Raw genomic sequence first — 18,727 nt, 5'->3', positions numbered from 1 at the left:
AGCGACTTCAGCCAGCATCGTTAAAGCTGCGCACGTATACTGGGGCCATAGTAAAACCGAAGGGTCTGGCGAAAGTCGTCGTGCGCCACAACGACCAGTGCGTGGAGCTTCCCCTGTACGTCGTGGACTCTACAGGACCGGCACTCCTCGGCAGAGAATGGTTGCAAGATATTCGTTTGGATTGGAAGAACCTAGTTTTTTTTAATCACCTTGGTCTCTCTCGAGAAATATCAAAGCACTGGCAAGAAAAGCTGGAAGCCATGCTAGAAAGCCATTCCGAACTTTTCAAGGATGAGCTAGGTACCATCACGGAAGAGCAGGCCGAGCTTGTCCTTCGCGAAGGGTCACAGCCGAAGTTTGTAAAGGCAAGAAACGTTCCCTTTGCTCTGCAACGTGCAGTAGAAGCGGAACTTGTGAAAATGGAGAAGCTTGGCATCATAACGCCTGTTGCTACAAGCGAATACGCAACGCCCTTGGTACCGGTAGTGAAGAGGGATGGAAGCCTCCGACTGTGTGGCGATTATAAAACCACCGTCAATCCCTGTCTAGAAGTAGACCGCTACCCGCTACCTCGGATAGATGACCTTCTCGCAGCGCTTGCAGGAGGGGAGGAATTTTCGAAGATTGACCTGAGTAGGGCCTACCAGCAGGTAGTTATGGCGGAAGGCTCCCGGAAACTACTGACGATAAACACGCATAAGGGCTTGTATACTATGAACCGTCTGGCTTTCGGCATTTCGTCCGCCCCAAGCATATTTCAAAGAATTATGGACAACATGCTGAAAGGGTTGGAAGGAGTCAGTTGCTACCTTGACGACATCCTGGTCACAGGCAAGACCAAGCGAGAGCACTTCCGTAACTTGGAAGCCGTCTTGTCAAGATTGCAGGAACGCGGTGTGCGCATCCGGCGCGATAAGTGCTCGTTCTTTCAACGAGAGCTCCGTTATCTGGGCCACGTCATCAACGCCGAGGGTGTTTGCGCATCGCCTGAAAAGGTACTGGCACTACTAAATGCGCCTGCTCCAAAAGACAAGCAGCAACTGCAGTCATTCCTTGGGATGGTCAATTATTACGGCAAGTTTGTTCAGCGTCTCTCGACTTTGGCACAGCCGTTGTACAGGCTGCTAAAGCAAACAACGGAGTGGACGTGGGATGCGTCATGCCAGCTTGCTTTCACGGAGATAAAAGCAGCTATGGCTTCCCCTCCAGTTCTTGCCCATTATGATCCGAAGCGACCGCTTCAACTTGCCTGCGACGCATCTCAGTACGGTATAGGCGCAGTTCTTTCGCAGAAAATGATAAATGGATCAGTTCGACCGGTTGCCTACGCATCCCGCACCTTGTCAAGTGCCGAAAAGAACTACAGTCAGATCGAGAAAGAAGCCCTTGCCCTCGTATTCGGCGTAAAGAAGTTTCACTTCTACGTCTACGGTAGGTTCTTCACGCTTGTGACTGACCATAAACCACTGCAAACAATTCTCGGCCCGAAAACAGGCATTCCCGCGATGGCAGCTGCCCGCATGCAGCGTTGGGCGCTGACGCTGTCAGCCTACAACTATGCTCTTGAATTCAAGAAATCTTCCGATAATGCGGAAGCAGACTGTTTATCGCGCTTGCCGCTCGACAGCAGCGAAAAGCAATCAGAAGAAGAAAGCGAAATTTTTTATTCGCTTCGTTTGGAAACGCTGCCTGTCACAGGCCAAGACATCGCTCGTGAAACGAGGCGTGATCCATTACTAAGCAAGGTACTGAACTTCACAAGTGCTGGCTGGCCGTCGCATGTCGCTGAGAAGGAGTTGAAACATTTCTTCGACAAGCGTTTGGAGCTCACAGTTCATCAAGGGTGTTTAATGTACGGCATGAGAGTAGTTGTGCCTTCAAAACACCGAGCCTTCTTGCTTGAGGAACTTCATCAGGGTCATCCCGGTATCGTAAGATGCAAAGAACTCGCGAGGAGCTACGTCTGGTGGCCTGGTATCGACGCGGACCTAGAGCAACACGTGAAGAAATGTGAAGAGTGTCAACAGCAACGGAACGAACCAGCACCGGCTCCGCTTCATCCATGGTCATGGCCGACTTCGCCGTGGCAAAGAGTTCACTTGGATTTTGCTGGACCCATGAAAGACAAAATGTTCCTTGTTGCTGTGGACGCACACTCAAAATGGCCGGAAGTTTATGTCATGCAGAGGACTACGGCGTACCACACAATTCAGTGTCTCCAAGACCTGTTCTCGCGTTTTGGCGTACCCGAGACCATCGTGACCGACAACGGACCACAGTTCGTTTCCGAAGAATTCAAGAGCTTCGTCAAAGGCTTCGGTGGTCGTCATATCGTGAGTGCAGCGTACCATCCAAGCACGAATGGCCTTGCGGAGAGATTTGTACAGACAATGAAATCTGCGTTGCGGAAAGGACGACCCCAAGACTCCTTGCAGGCAACCTTACAGACGTTCCTGGTGACGTACCGCAACACGCCGCATGCGACTACAAGAGAAACTCCAGCAAACCTTTTCATAGGTGGACGACTGCGCACGAGACTCGACGCAGTCAAGCCTTCTGTCGGGGGAAGAGTGGCTCAGCAACAGCTCTCCGATATGGTGCGACGCAAGGCACGTGAGCGACTTTTCAACATCAATGATGAGGTCCTCGTGAGGAATTACAGAGGTCCTGAGAAATGGGTCCCTGGCACTATCATTCAGCAGTCTGGCCCCGTTTCATACAAGGTTCGCGTTAGAACGAATCATGGGGTGCTCATTTGGCGTCGTCATCAAGACCAGCTACTGCTCAGCATCGACAGCTCAAAGCAGAGCATCACGGAAGATTTTATTCCAGATTTCAGGGATCCTGAGAGCGCCAACGAGCCATTTCCAGCTGCGGCCCCTGCGGCAACGACCGACCCTCCAGGGGAGCGACGCTATCCACAGAGGGACCGGCGACCTCCTGACAGATATCAGCCATAGCATTAGTTGCATTGTATAATGTGGCAAAAGGACTTTGTGCTCATTAGGAGGAAGGAGATGTTGTGTGCGCGCGAAACCAAGCACGCGTGTTATCGCGTGCTGTCTGCGCATGCTCTCTGCCCGGCTATCTCTTATCGGGTAGCCCGTGCTGGTTTTAAAAGACCGCTCGCACGGGCCCACCGCGCGCAGTATGTAACCTGTTGGCTGCCTGCCAAGTAACAGGAATAAACGTTCTTTCGACGCTACGTCTACGCCGCCCAGTTCTTGGATGCCAGACATGACACCCGCTTTGTGGCTTCATTGCACACAGTGGGCTATGCAATCTTAATTTAAAGTTATTTTGCTAATAAGGCATAGCCTTAACATGATCTCATTAAGAGTTATGCTTTCAGCTTCTTTCGACAGCTCATGCAGACAAGCACCCCTACCCACCGAGGCCGGCACTGTTTGCGGACGTTGCACCATCTTCGCCAGTCGTGCTTGACTCGGTATGTTGCTATTTTTTCACTCCGCTCAAGACTATCTCGCGCACCAGTTATAAGTGTGCACCTGTGAGTTTATAATTGGCCTTGGGAGTGTTGCAATTCTGGCCAGCATCAGAGGCAGTATATGTGAACAGTTAACAGAACAGCTTTGTGCCCTATTAATGGAAGGAGTCTGGATGATGTTTCTGTGATGTAACCTCATCTTGCATCAACAAGAAAAACATAAGGGAAGTGCATATCATAGCTGTATGTAAAAGCGTAGTGCAACTTACATTAAGCGCATAACAAAACATGACATTTTCCTCTGAGCAGACAACCTTCCCAACAAGTTTTCAAGCCTTCTGCTCAGCTGTCATGTTCGGACAGCAAAGTAGACTGCATCATTTTTTATTTCGATGCTGTTTAGCAGCTTTTTTTTTTGATGATGGCTTTGTCAAAATTGAAGCAAGGTTTAAGATGGCCACTGTCCACTTAGCCATCTACTTTGCTCTCTATAGCGAGTATTGGAACATCTCGCTGTGTGTTATGAGGTTCTTTCAATTAATTAATCCTTGCTGAGGCACTGCCTCAGCCATGAAGTGACGAAGTTGTTCATTATCACACTGCAAGCAAGCAATTAAAGGACATCCAGCACAAGGAGGAACAGAAACTCTACGAACTAATCAAACACCCACATAAATAAAGAATTAAGCCTCCAAAGAAAGTGTCAGTCAAAAAGGGCCGACAGTTTCATGGTCTACAGTGGAGTTGCGAGATTAACTCGAGGTTGCGACGGAGGTAGCCCTCAGAGCATAGAAGCGTAGAGCATAGAACCCTCAGGCGAACACCCGGGATCCAGTGATGCAGCATAAGTCCGGATGCGACGTTGAGAAGAAGGGGCAGGTGGCCTTGGCACGGTAGATGTCCCGGCTGGGGACACCACTGGCTTCACCTCTGCTCCCGGTGCATGGACTTCATTTTCCCGACGTCGCTCGGCATCTTCCTGTGTGCGATCATGAGAGCGCGATTTGTGAGAATATGGTGACACGCCCCTGGAAGGTCGCCCAGGTCCAGTGGAAGGAACGAAGCATGGGCCTGAGGCCCGGCGACTTCATTCCTACACCTAGAGCGCTGGCAAACTCCTTCCTCCGCGCAGGTTTATTGCTCCACGTCTCCCCAACTTCTTCTTCCTCCTATTTTCCCTCGCTTGTTGTTGTTGCTGTTGGAAATATTTCTTGGGTGCGCTCTTGCCACCGCTGCAGTGTCTCGTTGTCGCCTTCGCATGGCTGACCACACTCCTATCATGGCCCTCGCGCACTTCACACCTCACGCTATGATAGCTGTTATTCTGTTTCATGCTTAGCAGGCATTCAGAACCTGTGCAAGTAGTACGATCATAGAATTCTCACTTCCCAACGTGTCAAAGTGCAGCTATTTTCGACATGCAGAGCTTGCTACGGAATAAGTGCTTCGTATAATATGACCCCAATGTCTGGGACCTAATGTTATGCCAGAATGACACGTTTGTGCACTTTCATGTATTCCCAGTATGTGACATACCCCATTTCCAACATAATGCGACCACAAGTATAACACGAAGGGGAACTTTTGATCTCCCTTAAAAAGAACAAAAAATGCACACAGTGGAACCTCGTTGGTACGTTCCTCGCTGTTGTTTTCTGGCTGCTACATTGCGTTTCAGCAGTCGCAACCTAAATCCCATTGACTTCCATTTATTGTGTTCCCTTTTGATCTGCCGTCATTTTGTAATGTTCCCACATCTTGTTTGAATGCAGCAGTCATTTAAATTTAGAGATGCTGAGGGATATTTCCTTTCGCACATTGCTACAAAGGCTATAAATGTATGTTACAACGGTTAGTACTTTGCAACAGACAAACAATACATTGCAGGAAGCGACTGATATATTGCAACAAGCTACAAAAGTTGGCAGTAAATAACTGAACTTGCAGAAGCATATCTGGAGAAGACATGCACCTAGCTGTTGGCGAAGTGTTCAAAAGGTCTGCACTGGTTAAAACTACTGGTGTGCGAATATTCTAAACTTCGAATGTTCGATTCTATCAGTATCAGATAGAGAGCCGATCAGTTTGATATAGGGCATAATTCGATATAACCCTGCTAGAGAATTCGACGTCGCAAAAGCACATACCATTTATAAAATCACTTTAGTGATGAAACTAGCTTAGCTTCGCAGGAAGTAGTCCTGTGTTTTCTTCTGCTTTAGCAATTTCGCAGCCTACGAGGCATGCACTTCTCCACATTGTCTGAAGAGTCGGAGCAGCTGAAGCTGCAGCCTTCCACATTCGCGCAGAATCGCTGGTCTAGTGCAAGTGCACCAATCACCCTGGAGGATGTGGGCAAAGAATCGTCATTGCTTTTCTCATTGTGCCCTCTTTCACTTGTGCTTGGTACGATGTCGGCAATGTAGTCTTCATTTTCAGGTTCTCCCGTGGTCGCGACACCGTCATCTGCATTCACAAACTTGTTGGCCGTTGATTCGTCAACGGCTTCCGGAAATTCTGACAGCTCGCTCCGAACCTCGGCAACACCGGCAATGGCTTCACCGGACTCATCAGAGTTTTCAGTCATCACCGTGAACACGGAAGCCGGCATGTCTGAAGCAATTTCAGATGAACCATTTGTACACGGTCGCGCGTACGCATCTGGCATCACGGCCACCAGGTCAGGAGTTCGTCCGCTTTAGCCTTAAAGGGACACTAAAGGTTACTATTAAGTCAACGTGGACTGTTGAAATACCATTCCAGAAACCTCGAAACGCTAGTTTTGTGCCAAGGAGAGACTTATTTTAAGAGAAAATGCGTTCTGAAGCGTCCGCGTACCTTTAGCGCAGTTCAAATCGCCCGCCCTCTGATCGAGGAGTACTAACATCATGGTCTCATAGTGACGTTGCGCCGTCGGTGAGTAAAACGGCGTCCGCAGACGGCGCTACGGCTTTTCTGCGCAAAACGCAAACGAGCGGCCAGAAACAGAGCCAAGACAGAGCCGACAGCAGAGCGAAAGCGGGAGTATGGTGGCTAGCGGAAGGAGAAACGCGCGACCATAAGCTGGTACTTCATTCTATGACGCAAACTTTGACGCTATTCGCAATGGACCCTGACAACGACAGATTGGCTCGCGATGCTGCGCTCAACTTCAGCGATTTGAGCACTGACGAGCGCGACCTGCTGCTGAGGGCTCGCGCTGCCGGCGTCGTTGCGTACTACGACGGCGGCCTCGACACCGGCTCTCCGGAGCGGGAAAGCAACGAGGGCTTCCCACGACATCACAAGGACGTGGCATTCTCGCTGCTTGTTCCAAATGAAAGTTTCACGAGCCAGCAGAAGCCGCACAGCACGATGCGATAACGAAACTACTGAAACTCCAAAGCGTGCGCGGCGCAGAGTCGAGCGAAAACGAAACCTTTCGACCACCCATACTACTGAAGGGTAACGTGAAAATGTTATTTTTTCTTAGAATCGAATAGACATAGTCAAGTAGCATTTTCTTCCATCTTATAATCGAATGAAATGATATTTTTGATACTAGTAGTTGAGTATTAGTAACACAAATTATGAGGAGTGCTTTCGTCATCGGACTAGTACCGGAATGTCGCTGGGGGGTCTCAAATAGTGTCGTGCATTTACCTCAATTTCTCTGTTACTAAAGCTCTGTTCGCGATTATATTGACGCCTTAGACGTTCTAGAACATTGCTCTACCACTTTAACTTGACTTTCTGGTAACCTTTAGTGTCCCTTTAATCTCCCCCATACATATTCTGAAAGGTTGCGCTGAGTGCTCTTTGGAATCTTGCACACTGCGGCGTCATCCTGCTTCTCACCGTGTTCGACTCGATTTATGGTTTCGAGCTCCACGGCGAAAGGCAGATTCTGCTGCTTCAACATGGAAACACTGCCGGAGAAGGCCCACAAGGCTAGAGTACATTCTAACAAGGCGCAAACACAATGAACCACAAAAGCAGCAAGATAACTCGCACTTCCGCCAGCTTGTACGACGAGGGCACAGGAGCCTCTGATTGGCTGTCTGAGCAAGCGCTGTAGGTGGGCCAGGATCATATTTTGCAGGGGGGGGGGGGCGGGGGTCGACGGCTCGCCCTATGCGATGCGGTTACGGTAGGGGAGCGGCGGTTGGATGGAGATGGAGCCGCGCCGCGCCGCCGGATTTTTTCGCCGTCGCGAGGCAAAGCCAACTTCTAGGAGCACTTTTGCACCACTTGACGTTCGATCTACCGACAGTCCCAGCTATCTTTGTTCGATGCAAGCATAATTTTTGCTATATATACTCTTGTAACAATACCATGTTCATAAATTGTTTGATATACAGAATAATTTGAAATAAACGGATTCAGTATAGTCGGGTTCGACTGTATTCGAACCCCCCAAAAATTGCTGTTGTCGGTTCTTTAAGTTGGATTCGCCGCATTACAACCATGTTATGCGGTGAAGCATACTTGTGCAGTGAAGCATATCAAAAGTGAGCAGGGTTACTGTCATGGGGCCCCTGCTGCTGCTTGTGGCTGCCCGACACTGCCAGCTCAAGTGCCCACTCTGCGCTGCCGCTTCATGCATTTGATGAAGCGTTTGGGTATTCGCTTACGTGGGCAATCATTGTCGGCGATTTCTATGCATTTAAAAACTTTTGCTTGTTTGTTTACAGGTGGGTTGGCCACTGGTGTTGGTGACTCAGTTCCGTACAGCCAAGGAGTCGGTGACACTAGTGAACAGTGCAGTGCATCATTCGGAAGTGAGCTTGTGGACTGAAAAGCTGCCTGTTGCCCTGGAGCTTGCAGCTGCCTACAAAGCGACATCAGTCTTCGTCAATGGACAGGGACTCCGTGACGCTTCCGTTGAGTTTGGATCGCGCAACGGGGTCGTCTGCGGTGAGCGGGTGAGTTGCCTACAGCAGTAGTTTGGTGATGCTTGAGTACACCTAGCACCAAAATATAGACAGGCATCAAAGATAAATACAGCATAGACCACTTATAACGCAAGTCGCCCAGTTCTCGAATATCCGTACTATAAGCAATAGCAAGCTATAATAAAAATATTTTTGAAAGCTTGCACATGTGCCAAACGTGTAGGCCAAGCAGCCACTCATATTCGAGAAACGAAGCATGTGGCCAGCATGTTTGGACCTGTTTATACAAATGCTGAAAGGCTGACGCCAAAGGACCTGCGGTCTTCACATCAAGCACACAAAGTGACAAAAGATTATGTGAAGGAAAGTAAGTCGCCAAGTGAGTTTTTAGACCTGCTCGATTATTCAGGATCGCCTGTGGCACTGCTACCAGCTTCATAGAACTAATATAGAACGGCAACCAAAATTTCACACACTACGGTGCTTCATTATGCCCGGAATACCCATATGGTTGCCGGTGTACTAAAGCTTGCGCCCACGTGCCTCACGCATGCGCACATGGTACTGGACAGATTGTACGCATCAAAGCATGGCGTTCTCATTAGTGCATGCCTTGTGTATTTTCTTTTTTACATGGGATCTAGCAGCCGAAAAACGTATCACACGATCGCAGTTTGTGACATATTCAATGTCGGGGCTGAAAGATTCTTTCCTAGGAGCATATGAAACTGTAAAAAATGACTTACACTGTTGGGTCATTTTTTTGTGTTCTCGATTGCGAACGTTGGCACCGGGAAAACATGCGCAATGGAAATGTATCAACGAGGATCTACTGTATATACTCTGTCTCACAAGTACCTTGCAGCACTGCCGGAGGTACGAGGCGTACCCAGGCAATATCCTTGCGCAGCGGTATATAGTTACGGTCGTAACTGGCTGATTATTGGCTATACTAGGTAGCTTTATTTTGGCTCGCTACATGATACAGCGCAGTGATACGTGACATGTTATTGCCTTTGTGCATGCACATCATATACCGAGAATTACCGCGGCAGTTATATAGAAGCAGGGGATATGGCCATTTTTATAAAACAAAAAGTAGAGGTGCCTTTATGAAAATATTTATCTTTTTACATTGCAGGATGCTAGTACGGGGACATAAGTGGTAAATGTAGTTTCTCATGTTGCTATTAGGGCCAGTATATAGCTTTATAAGAAGCTTTTGCCATGGTATCGGGAATGTACGGTTGCATATGTAGTATGGTCATTCTCACAAACACTAAAGCTGCAAAGAAATGTCATCAGCATTTCCATAGCTGCATTCTAGCAGAAATAAGTTGTCTAAAACTTCCAGTGTATTTTACTAAGTTTGATGCTTTTACACACTGCAGTCAGCCTTACGGGGCTTTTTTCATGTTGTTGAGTGACAGTGACAAATGTCGTATCATTGTATTGTTATTGTAATGATCTAGGGGATGATGCTATTTCTATTACTCTAGCATTATTTCACGAATTACAAGCAGAAATAGCTTGGAGCTTGGAGTTTATTTCACCACAGGGCTTCAATGTTTACATATTCACACATGAAGCAAAGGTACCATGTGTGGTGCGGAATGCGAGAAAAAAGCTGCGATATAAACGCAGCTTGACTGGCCCCACATCCCAGCAATACAAGGCAGGAAACGTGACAGCATTCGTAGTCATGAAAACAAGTAAATAGGCACATACAGTCGAACCTCGGTATATCGAACACTGCAGTGATAGCGAAATAGTTTGATGTAGCCATAATTCGATACATAAAATCAAGAAACACGTCAAAAACTTCTGCAAATCAATCAATTAACCAAAGGTGCGTGTTAGGTTGTGCCGCGTGCAGCTGGCTTAGGCGTCGCCGGGAGTTTGCGGTCGATTGTACAGCACGCACTTAGCGTAGGCCGTGCAGGCTTCGTAAGCCGCACGAAATCGGCGCGATCTTGGCCAATCGCGCGCGGCGGAATTCGAATGCGCACTACCAACAACGATCCCCAATCGTGCCCCAATTGTGGCATAGTAAATACTCATTAGAAGCTTCAGACAAAGTATTTATTTATTTAGTTAAAAGTACTGCAGCAGCATAGCCTGTTTCTTATAGGAAGCCATGTGCTTAAACACGGAGTCCTCAACATACTCTAAACGATCCACAAGCAATAGGCTGATGCCCTCTATTACACCACAGCAGTGGCGTAGAAAGAAGGGCCAAAGCAGCTGCAGCCTCAGTTAAATTTGCGAGCAACGCAACATCACCACTCACGGTATCAACCTCGGCAGCGTCTTCGTTTGGCCGCTACTTCTGCTGCGATCTCTGCGTCCATCAATCAAAGCTTTTTTGAAACACTGTCACTAACAGAGTATTAACTGGCGCCTGCCAAGGTTTCTATCTGTGAGCCCAGTGAGCACCCGCTGTCATGTGCTTTTGCGGATGCAAAGCGCCAGTTCTCGTGAGGTGCGGAAGGCGCAGAGTGCGGCACCGAGGAGTCAGTGAAGCAAATGCAATGCGTCATTGACGTTGTCGAACTATCCAAGCTGCCGTGTGCAGACAACGCTGCGTCCAAATAGCGCCCTCGACGTGATCGATGTGTGCAGCTATACTGCGCAGCAGTTGGGAACGCCCATCGCGCCACTGCCATCTGTGGGAGTGATGCGGGAAAGTTCACTGCCTTTAAAGGAGTACTGACACAAAAAAAATCCACGTGGTTATTTCTGCTTTAATAAGTAGTTAATGACCCAGTAATTGCGGCACGAAACCTCATTTACTTCAGAGCGCGACAGGTAATTATTTGCAGTCTTTTTTGTAGCGACCAGTCGAAGTTTCGATTCAAAGAGCAACGAGACAGGACAAACGGGAGTGTAAACAAAGGGGTCACGTGTTCGCAAAAAGCCATGACGTATGCTCTGACGCGCAACCAGCTTGCGCGACCAACTTGCTGAATATTGTCGTGCGACTGCCGCATCGGTCGGACGACCGCAGCCAATGACAGCACCGGTAGCGTGGACGTCATGGCCACGTGGTAGACCCGGCGGGGTGGGGCCGGCGAGCGGGCGCCTCGCTGCTCCGATCATGTTTTTTTTTTTTTTTCTGGTCCGAACGCTGGCCTCTTTCGCCGCTTACGACGGCGCATAAATGGGCTACAATTTGTTTCTGACACGAAATAACTCCTAGAATAAAGTGACCTCAAAAGCGTGCGAGTTATAAAACGTTGTGCGAAATAGTAAATCGTTGGCGTGATTTCTACTCGGACGCAGTAAGCGCAGACGCGCCAGCAATCGTCTGTATACGAAGTGGCTCGCCTGACTGGCGTGTTTACTCATCGCTACTAACGGCCCCGGGAAAACTAACCGTATTTTCACTTAAGAGAAACATAAATGTTCAGGCATTGATTGTGCTGACGAATTTAGGCGCTTTAATACAAGCTGCGGACGCATCGCAAGAACCTTCGGCCCCGGATAGACGGCCGGCGAGCTAGGCCTACATCGTCTCCCTGCGATCGCAAGCTCGCTTGGCATGCTCGTTCGCTTCTGTTGGCGCCAAAGAAATCAAATGTGCTGCAATTTAAGCGTGACATAACTGTGTACACGTTGTGCCGACTAACATAGGCGCTTCGTTATACGAGCTGCAAGCGATCGTGTCACAAGCGCAACCAGTGTTGGATTCGATGGCCCAGCGAGCTATGCCTGCCGGCTCTTACCCATCGGCGGCTGTCAACGGATCCGATACTGCTAACGCGGCCTTGCGGAAACACGCCTACAGTGCTCGCATAGACGTGTTTATATTGTCATCGTTTGTTTCAAACAAGATAGCTGTGCAAATACGGTTGCTTTCACTTTCTGTTCGAAGTTACGTAGGATTCCGAACTTCCACGCAGGGGCGCCGTTTCTGGGCCGCCGCTTGCTCCATTGCACCATGTGTCCCGAATGGCCGCATGCGGCAAGTCTCACACGACGCGCCGTACTACAGACCGCACGGAAAATCTCGCCACGTGTCTCGCGCTTTAGACGGGGCCAATCACTTACCGACTCAGATATTGCGGCCGGCGATGGCGAGGACGAACCTCAACAGAACCCTCGCATCGGCCACAATCAATGGTAAGACACAACAAATCGGCGTTGAACGTTGTGGCAGCGCAATCAAGCTGATAGTGCGGGAAATATTCCGATGGACACGACAAAAACTGCAGTTTCAGCGACACGGAGAGCGTCCCACTACAAGTACAGCAGCTAGAACAAGCAACAACAGAGGAGGAGAGCACTTGTAAGCCGCATGGCAGCCAACGAAAAATCGTGACGTAGCCACATGACGTAGCGTTTTCTTGGCTATTTACAATCCCGGTTGATGTCAATGTCGCGAGGTGCTCTGTTTTGCGGTTGGCTGCACGCATGTACTTTAAAATTTATTTTAAATATGTTCTAAGCGATATTTGCCGCTGATATCTTATAAACGATGTGTGTGTGACCAACTAAATCGATCTCACAAGTTATCTCGACTTCAAATTTTTTTGTCAGTGCACATGGTCTGGGGTGGCGGTGTTCGATATATCCATTTTACGTCTGACCCTGTTCGAAATAAAAAATAAAAGAATGCATGCGATTTTCCAGGTGATATGAAAAATGTTCGATATACACAATAATTCGATATATCTGTGTTTGATACATCGAGGTTTGAGTGTAAATACATAGTGAAATTGGCACCAATAAGGAATAATAAAAAAACGAAAATGCAGATAGGTTCGCACTCTTCGAGAAGAAAATACAATAAAAAAATCGTAAAAAAAGTGATGTGAGAAAATAAAAAAAAATATATCAACAGCAAAATGTTAGTCTGTTTCTTACCTTCAAGCACAGTGGACTTCAGTTAATTCAGTTCCAATTAATTGTGTATTTCAGGTGAATCGATTACGACCGAAGGTCCAGGCCAGTGCCCATGCATTTCTACGAGCCAATGTTTTCGTTATTTCAATCCTAAAATTAGCATCTGCTTATAGTTCGAACTTGACCAGTCAGTAAGCATGGGCCTGACACCTATGTTGACCCCAATAGCGACCCCTTTCATGGCAGCGTCCGTCTCGGCAGAGCATTGAAAACGCCTATTCTTGGCCTGCCTTAGGATGATTTTTAAGCAATAACTGTAGCTCAAGGTATGTTATTACGGTATTTACATGATTCTAACACAGACCTGTTCTTTTTCTCGAGAAAACTGGGCTGAAGGTTGCCTGCCTGATGCAACCAGACGCAATACCAAAACCACTTTCGCGGCTTTTGTATGCTTTACCACATAACGCGTATATATTGCGGTGAAGCTAACTTTAGGAAACCAGCAGTCACAGTGCAGCACATATTAGACCCGTGCCCATTTTTCTTGTTAACGAATCGGGTGCATGTTGCATTTCTACTTTGTTTAGGAGCTTTAATGCCATTTCTATGTTAGTTCTCTACTTTGGACACATAGCGGGTGGGAATTTGATTACGGGACATGTTAGAAACTGGAAAATAGTTCCAAATGAATCATCAGTGTATTCTGGCATTTTTTGATGCATCTTGTTTAATTCAACCCGCCGGATAATTCGTCAGTGTGGTCAGGGTTGAATTAGCAGAAGTTGACTGTAAATAAAAATGTCACCCCCTTAGAGTAAGTCTTTAGCATTGGGGTCATGCATGAAGGAACGATAGTCGAGTAGTGAAGACAAACATACGGGCACTTTTTGCACCTTTCATACACCAGTGTCAGCTAGCCGAATTACTGCCAAGAGATCATGCCGATGGCTACAGATGAATCGAGGAAGTCGGACTCACCGGGACAAGATATCGAGTGAAGATGTTTGCCCCCATGCTGGGCACCAACACTTTATTTCATTTCATTTTATTACCTTAAAAGCCCCATAGGGGCATTAAATAAGGGGTGGGCATACACATATTTATTATACGTCAGTTTAAGAATAACAGAGCATAAGTTAGAATAACAGAGCATAAGTTAAAACACACAGGAAAATTAGGTACATAATTCCATGTAGTACACACATAGATAACATATCCCGTACATTTTTTTTTATTGTGAAAAATGGTCTGTTAGTTTTTGCATGAATGTAGGTGCACAGGTTATGGTGGCAATTTGGTGGGGCAGGTTGTTCCAATCTGTTGCTGCGCGAAAGAAGAATGAGCCTGAAAAAGTGGTAGTATGAGTGCAAGGGCGGCCAACTTGGTACACGTGCCAAGTGCGATGTGATATACGGGTAGCAGGAATAATGTATGGTGGTTAAGTGAAGTGGTGATAAAACTTATGAAAAAGAGAGAGTTGAGATGCAACGGCGATCAGTGAGTGTAACCAATGCGGATTCTTTTTTGAATGATGACACGCTGACACCATATGAATATGTTAAATGGATGAACCTTATGGCACGGTTTTGCACAGATTGAAGTGCATTGATTAGATATTCTTGATGAGGGCTCCATACGGCACACGCATATTCGAGTTTAGCTTTGATTATGCTTTGGTAGGCTAGTAATTTCACATGCTTGGGTGCTTGCTTTAAGTTTTGTTTTAAGAAACCAAGAGATTAGAAGATGAGATGACGTGAGTAATATGTGTGCTCCAAGTCAAGTCATTCGTAAGGGTAACACCAAGGTATTTGTAAGACTGCGCAGTTTCTACATCTACGTTATTTGTTGTGTATGGGTAAGCTAGTGGGTTACGTCGGCGGGAGAATACCACTATGTTACATTTATTTGGGTTAAGTGTCATTAACCAGCAATCGCACTATTGTTGCAAGCGGTTAATATCCTCCTGAAGGGAGATTTGGTCAGACATATTAGTAATTGTTTGGTAAACGACGCAGTCATCTGCAAACATGCGAATATTGCAGGATACATGCAGAGGTAAGTCGTTAATATATATTAAAAAGAGGAGAGGCCCGAGGACAGATCCTTATGGAATCCCTTAAGTTACCGGTAGGGAAACAGATGGGCTGTTGTTAATGAAGACAAACTGTGAGCGGTTACTAAGGAAAGCTTCAATCCATCGCAATATATTGGGGTGCACGTTCGCTAGAGATAGTTTTAGTAATAGTCGTTGATGTGGTACCTTATCGAATGCTTTCGCGAAGTCTAGGAATACTGCATCTGTCTGCTGGTTAGTACCTAGATTAGTGTGAAGATCATGAAGGAAAAGTGCCAATTGAGTCTCGCAGGAAAATCCCTTACGAAATCCATGCTGTGAAAAAAGAAAAGTTTCCTGCATCTAAAAATTTCATAACTTCTGTATAAATGACATGTTCCATGATTTTGCAAGGTATGCTTGTTAGTGAGATGGGGCGATAGTTAAGTGGAGAGTTCTTGTCACCTGATTTGTAGATGGGAACAACCCTCCCCACCTTCCAGTCATGTGGTATGATGCCAGTTGAGAGTGACTGCGAGAACAGCAAGCACAAATAAGCAGCACTGATGTCCTTAGTATATTTCAACACTTTTGAGTTTATGCTATATACTCCGGCTGAGGATGTTAGTTTAAGATTGTCAATTAGAGACAAAATACCATCGGCAAAGAAGGTTACTGATGGCATGACACTAGTTGAGTTATTAACTGTAGAGGGAAATGACAAGCTAGGTTCATAGAAGACTGACACAAAAACTGTAATAAAAAGATTAGCACATTCAACATCAACCGTTTCACCGTTCTCGTTGACTAACGCAATACTGCTTATTTCCCAAGGATTGATAACCTTCCAGAACTTTCTTGGATTAGTGACCAGCATTTTTGGTAGATCTTCGTGAAAGAAAGACTGCTTTGCCTCCAGAATAGCTGATGAGTATGTGCGTTCTGCTGCGTAGTATTTATCCCAGGTGCATGTGTTTGTCCTGCCATTTGCTGCACGGTACAAACGTTTTTTATTATCAAGTCTCTTCAAAGAATTGGTGAACCATGGCTTCTGAAGTTGTGTTCGAAACGTTATCGTTGGAATGAACCTGTCAGCTAGATCATTTATTTTTTCTTTGAACCTTTGCTAGTTGGTATGGATATCGTGTTTGTTAACCCTTCCGCTGTCGGACTTTTCTGGCCGTGACGCACCCCCAGTGTCGCTTGGTTTCAGGGAACAAGCATTACAGGGAATGAACATAGCAATTTATTTTTGATTATGATTGGTATACAAATAACATACTCAATGCACTATGCACATTTCAGTGTTCTGCAGCTGTTGTTAGTAAACATCATCATCAGCCTGACTAACATCCGTTCAACATCCGAATCTGACGATGCGGAACCCATCTCTTCCTCGCATGAGACGTTGTCCAAGTCCAAATCCGAGCTCGGCTCGTATTCTGAACTGGAAGAGCCACCGCTCCAATGAGCAGATGAAGGTGCCGCGCGCTCAGCCATCCGAAAGTAATCGCGCGCAGGGAGGATGCGCTTTCAGTCGCCTGCACAACGGAGAGAAATGGGAGGTTGTGTGATCAAGAAGACAGAGGGAGATGAAAAAAGGCTAAAACAAAGCTCGAAGGGCTTTACGTTTACTGCTGCAAGTCGAAAGCGAGGGTGCGGCGAGAGAGCGAAAGCAGCAGTCGAGTCACTCTTTTCGGAGAGGCAATGGCATGTGCGCCTGAACTTGACGCGCCATAGCAGACACACCAACAGAAGAAAAATGAAAACCTTCAAACCAGCGGAGATGGCAGAACAACCCTTGAACCCATAACCACACGCGCGCAACGCATGATCCAGCGAACGCGGAGCCACTGCGCCACTCAGCAAAGAGAAAGTGGGGAGTGGCAGTCGCACCGTGCTCTTCAATACATGGACTAACACAGGTCGGGGTGAAAATACGAACCTGTAGAAAGAGTCAACAGATGGTGTGGCCAGTCCAGGAGCGCTAGCTTTGCGCTCAGGAGCGAAATTTTGAACGCACGATAGAGAACATACCGGTACGTCAGTGACACTGTGGGGGGGAAGTGCGATGACGTACCGGTACGTCCGGGACAGCGAAAGGGTTAAAGGATGCCTCGAATGAAATAAAGAAGTCGTACAGATTATCGCGTATAGCCTCATAGTTGCCTTTGTTAAAAAGATGTATTTTCTTTTGAAGTTTCTGGCGTGGAATTGGCGCAAAGTGAAAGGAAGCATGAATAACATTATGGTGGCTAATTTCCATCAGATAGGTAATTGACGATAAACTGTTTGGTCGACTTGTTAGTAATAGGTCTAATACGTTAGCTGTGTCTGGTGTGACGCGCGTTGGTTCAGATACAAGTTGAGCAAGGTTAAAATTTAAACAAACATCAAGGAAATTTCTTGCTTCTGTCTGATTTACGAAAGACGGAACTATATTGTGCCAATCGATGTCTGGAAAGTTAGTCTCCGAAGAGGAGGAGGTCAGCTTTGGGGTACTGAAAAGTTAGTTTGCAGAGTACATTGCTAAGTTGACAGGCAAAATCTGGGCTACTGCGAGGGAGTCTATAGCAAACGCCCAAAAGAACTGATTGTGGAGCGACGTGACCGTGAATGAAAAGGATTTCCAAGTCGGATGTGATGCTAACAACAGAACACGGTAATTTTTGACTGACAGCTATAAGGAAGCCTCCTCCTCGTATTGTCATGCAATCTTATCGAAACATGTTAAAATTCGGTAAATCAGCCAGTACTTCAGAGTCTGGAATAAGGTCACTAAGCCAGGTTTTCGTGAGTACCAGCATGTTGATTTTAGACGTTAGTATAAGGTTAGACACATGTTCGCATTTTGCAATGAAGCTTCGTATGTTAGTAAAGATTACTGAGATAGAAGTGCGTAATACAACTGCTATTCAGGGGCGTCAATTTATTTTTTGATTATGAAGTGGTTGCTATACTTCTTTAATCGTCTGCGAAGCTTCATTGTATACGTAGAACTTGGAACCTATGAATAGTGTTTTAAAACGTAGGGAAAACGGCACAGACTTAGGTTTTGCGAAGGTGACAAGATGTTTACAAGCATTCCTAACAGCCAGTGAAAAATCTTCGGTAACGCTGAAGTCAGTGCCTTTAAGATTACGGCCATTAGAAAGGACAGCTTCCTGTGTTTTAAAGAATACATCATCATCATCATCATCATCATCATCAGCCTGGTTACGCCCACTGCAGGGCAAAGGCCTCTCCCATACTTCTCCAACAACCCCGGTCATGTACTAATTGTGGCCATGCCGTCCCTGCAAACTTCTTAATCTCATCCGCCCACCTAACTTTCTGCCGCCCCCTGCTACGCTTCCCTTCCCTTGGGATCCAGTCCGTAACCCTTAATGACCATCGGTTATCTTCCCTCCTCATTACATGTCCTGCCCATGCCCATTTCTTTTTCTTGATTTCAACTAAGATGTCATTAACTCGCGTTTGTTCCCTCACCCAATCTGCTCT

General features: G+C 46.8%; 1 protein-coding gene across 1 annotated transcript in view; it reads left to right on the top strand.

Annotated features, from left to right (window-relative positions):
• LOC142563898 (aldehyde dehydrogenase family 16 member A1-like) overlaps positions 1-18,727 on the top strand; it is an 81,795-nt gene that overhangs the window by 47,123 nt on the left and 15,945 nt on the right. The window contains exons 7-8 of the mRNA XM_075674598.1: positions 3,353-3,448; positions 8,122-8,352. Of these exons, the coding sequence (XP_075530713.1) occupies positions 3,353-3,448; positions 8,122-8,352 (327 nt within the window). The remainder of the gene's footprint in view (positions 1-3,352; positions 3,449-8,121; positions 8,353-18,727) is intronic.

This window comes from Dermacentor variabilis, chromosome 11 (assembly GCF_050947875.1).
Source record: "Dermacentor variabilis isolate Ectoservices chromosome 11, ASM5094787v1, whole genome shotgun sequence".
NCBI classification, from domain to species: Eukaryota; Metazoa; Arthropoda; class Arachnida; order Ixodida; family Ixodidae; genus Dermacentor; species Dermacentor variabilis.
The sequence above is the reverse complement of the archived record's forward strand: the minus strand, read 5'-3'. Positions and strand labels throughout refer to the sequence as shown.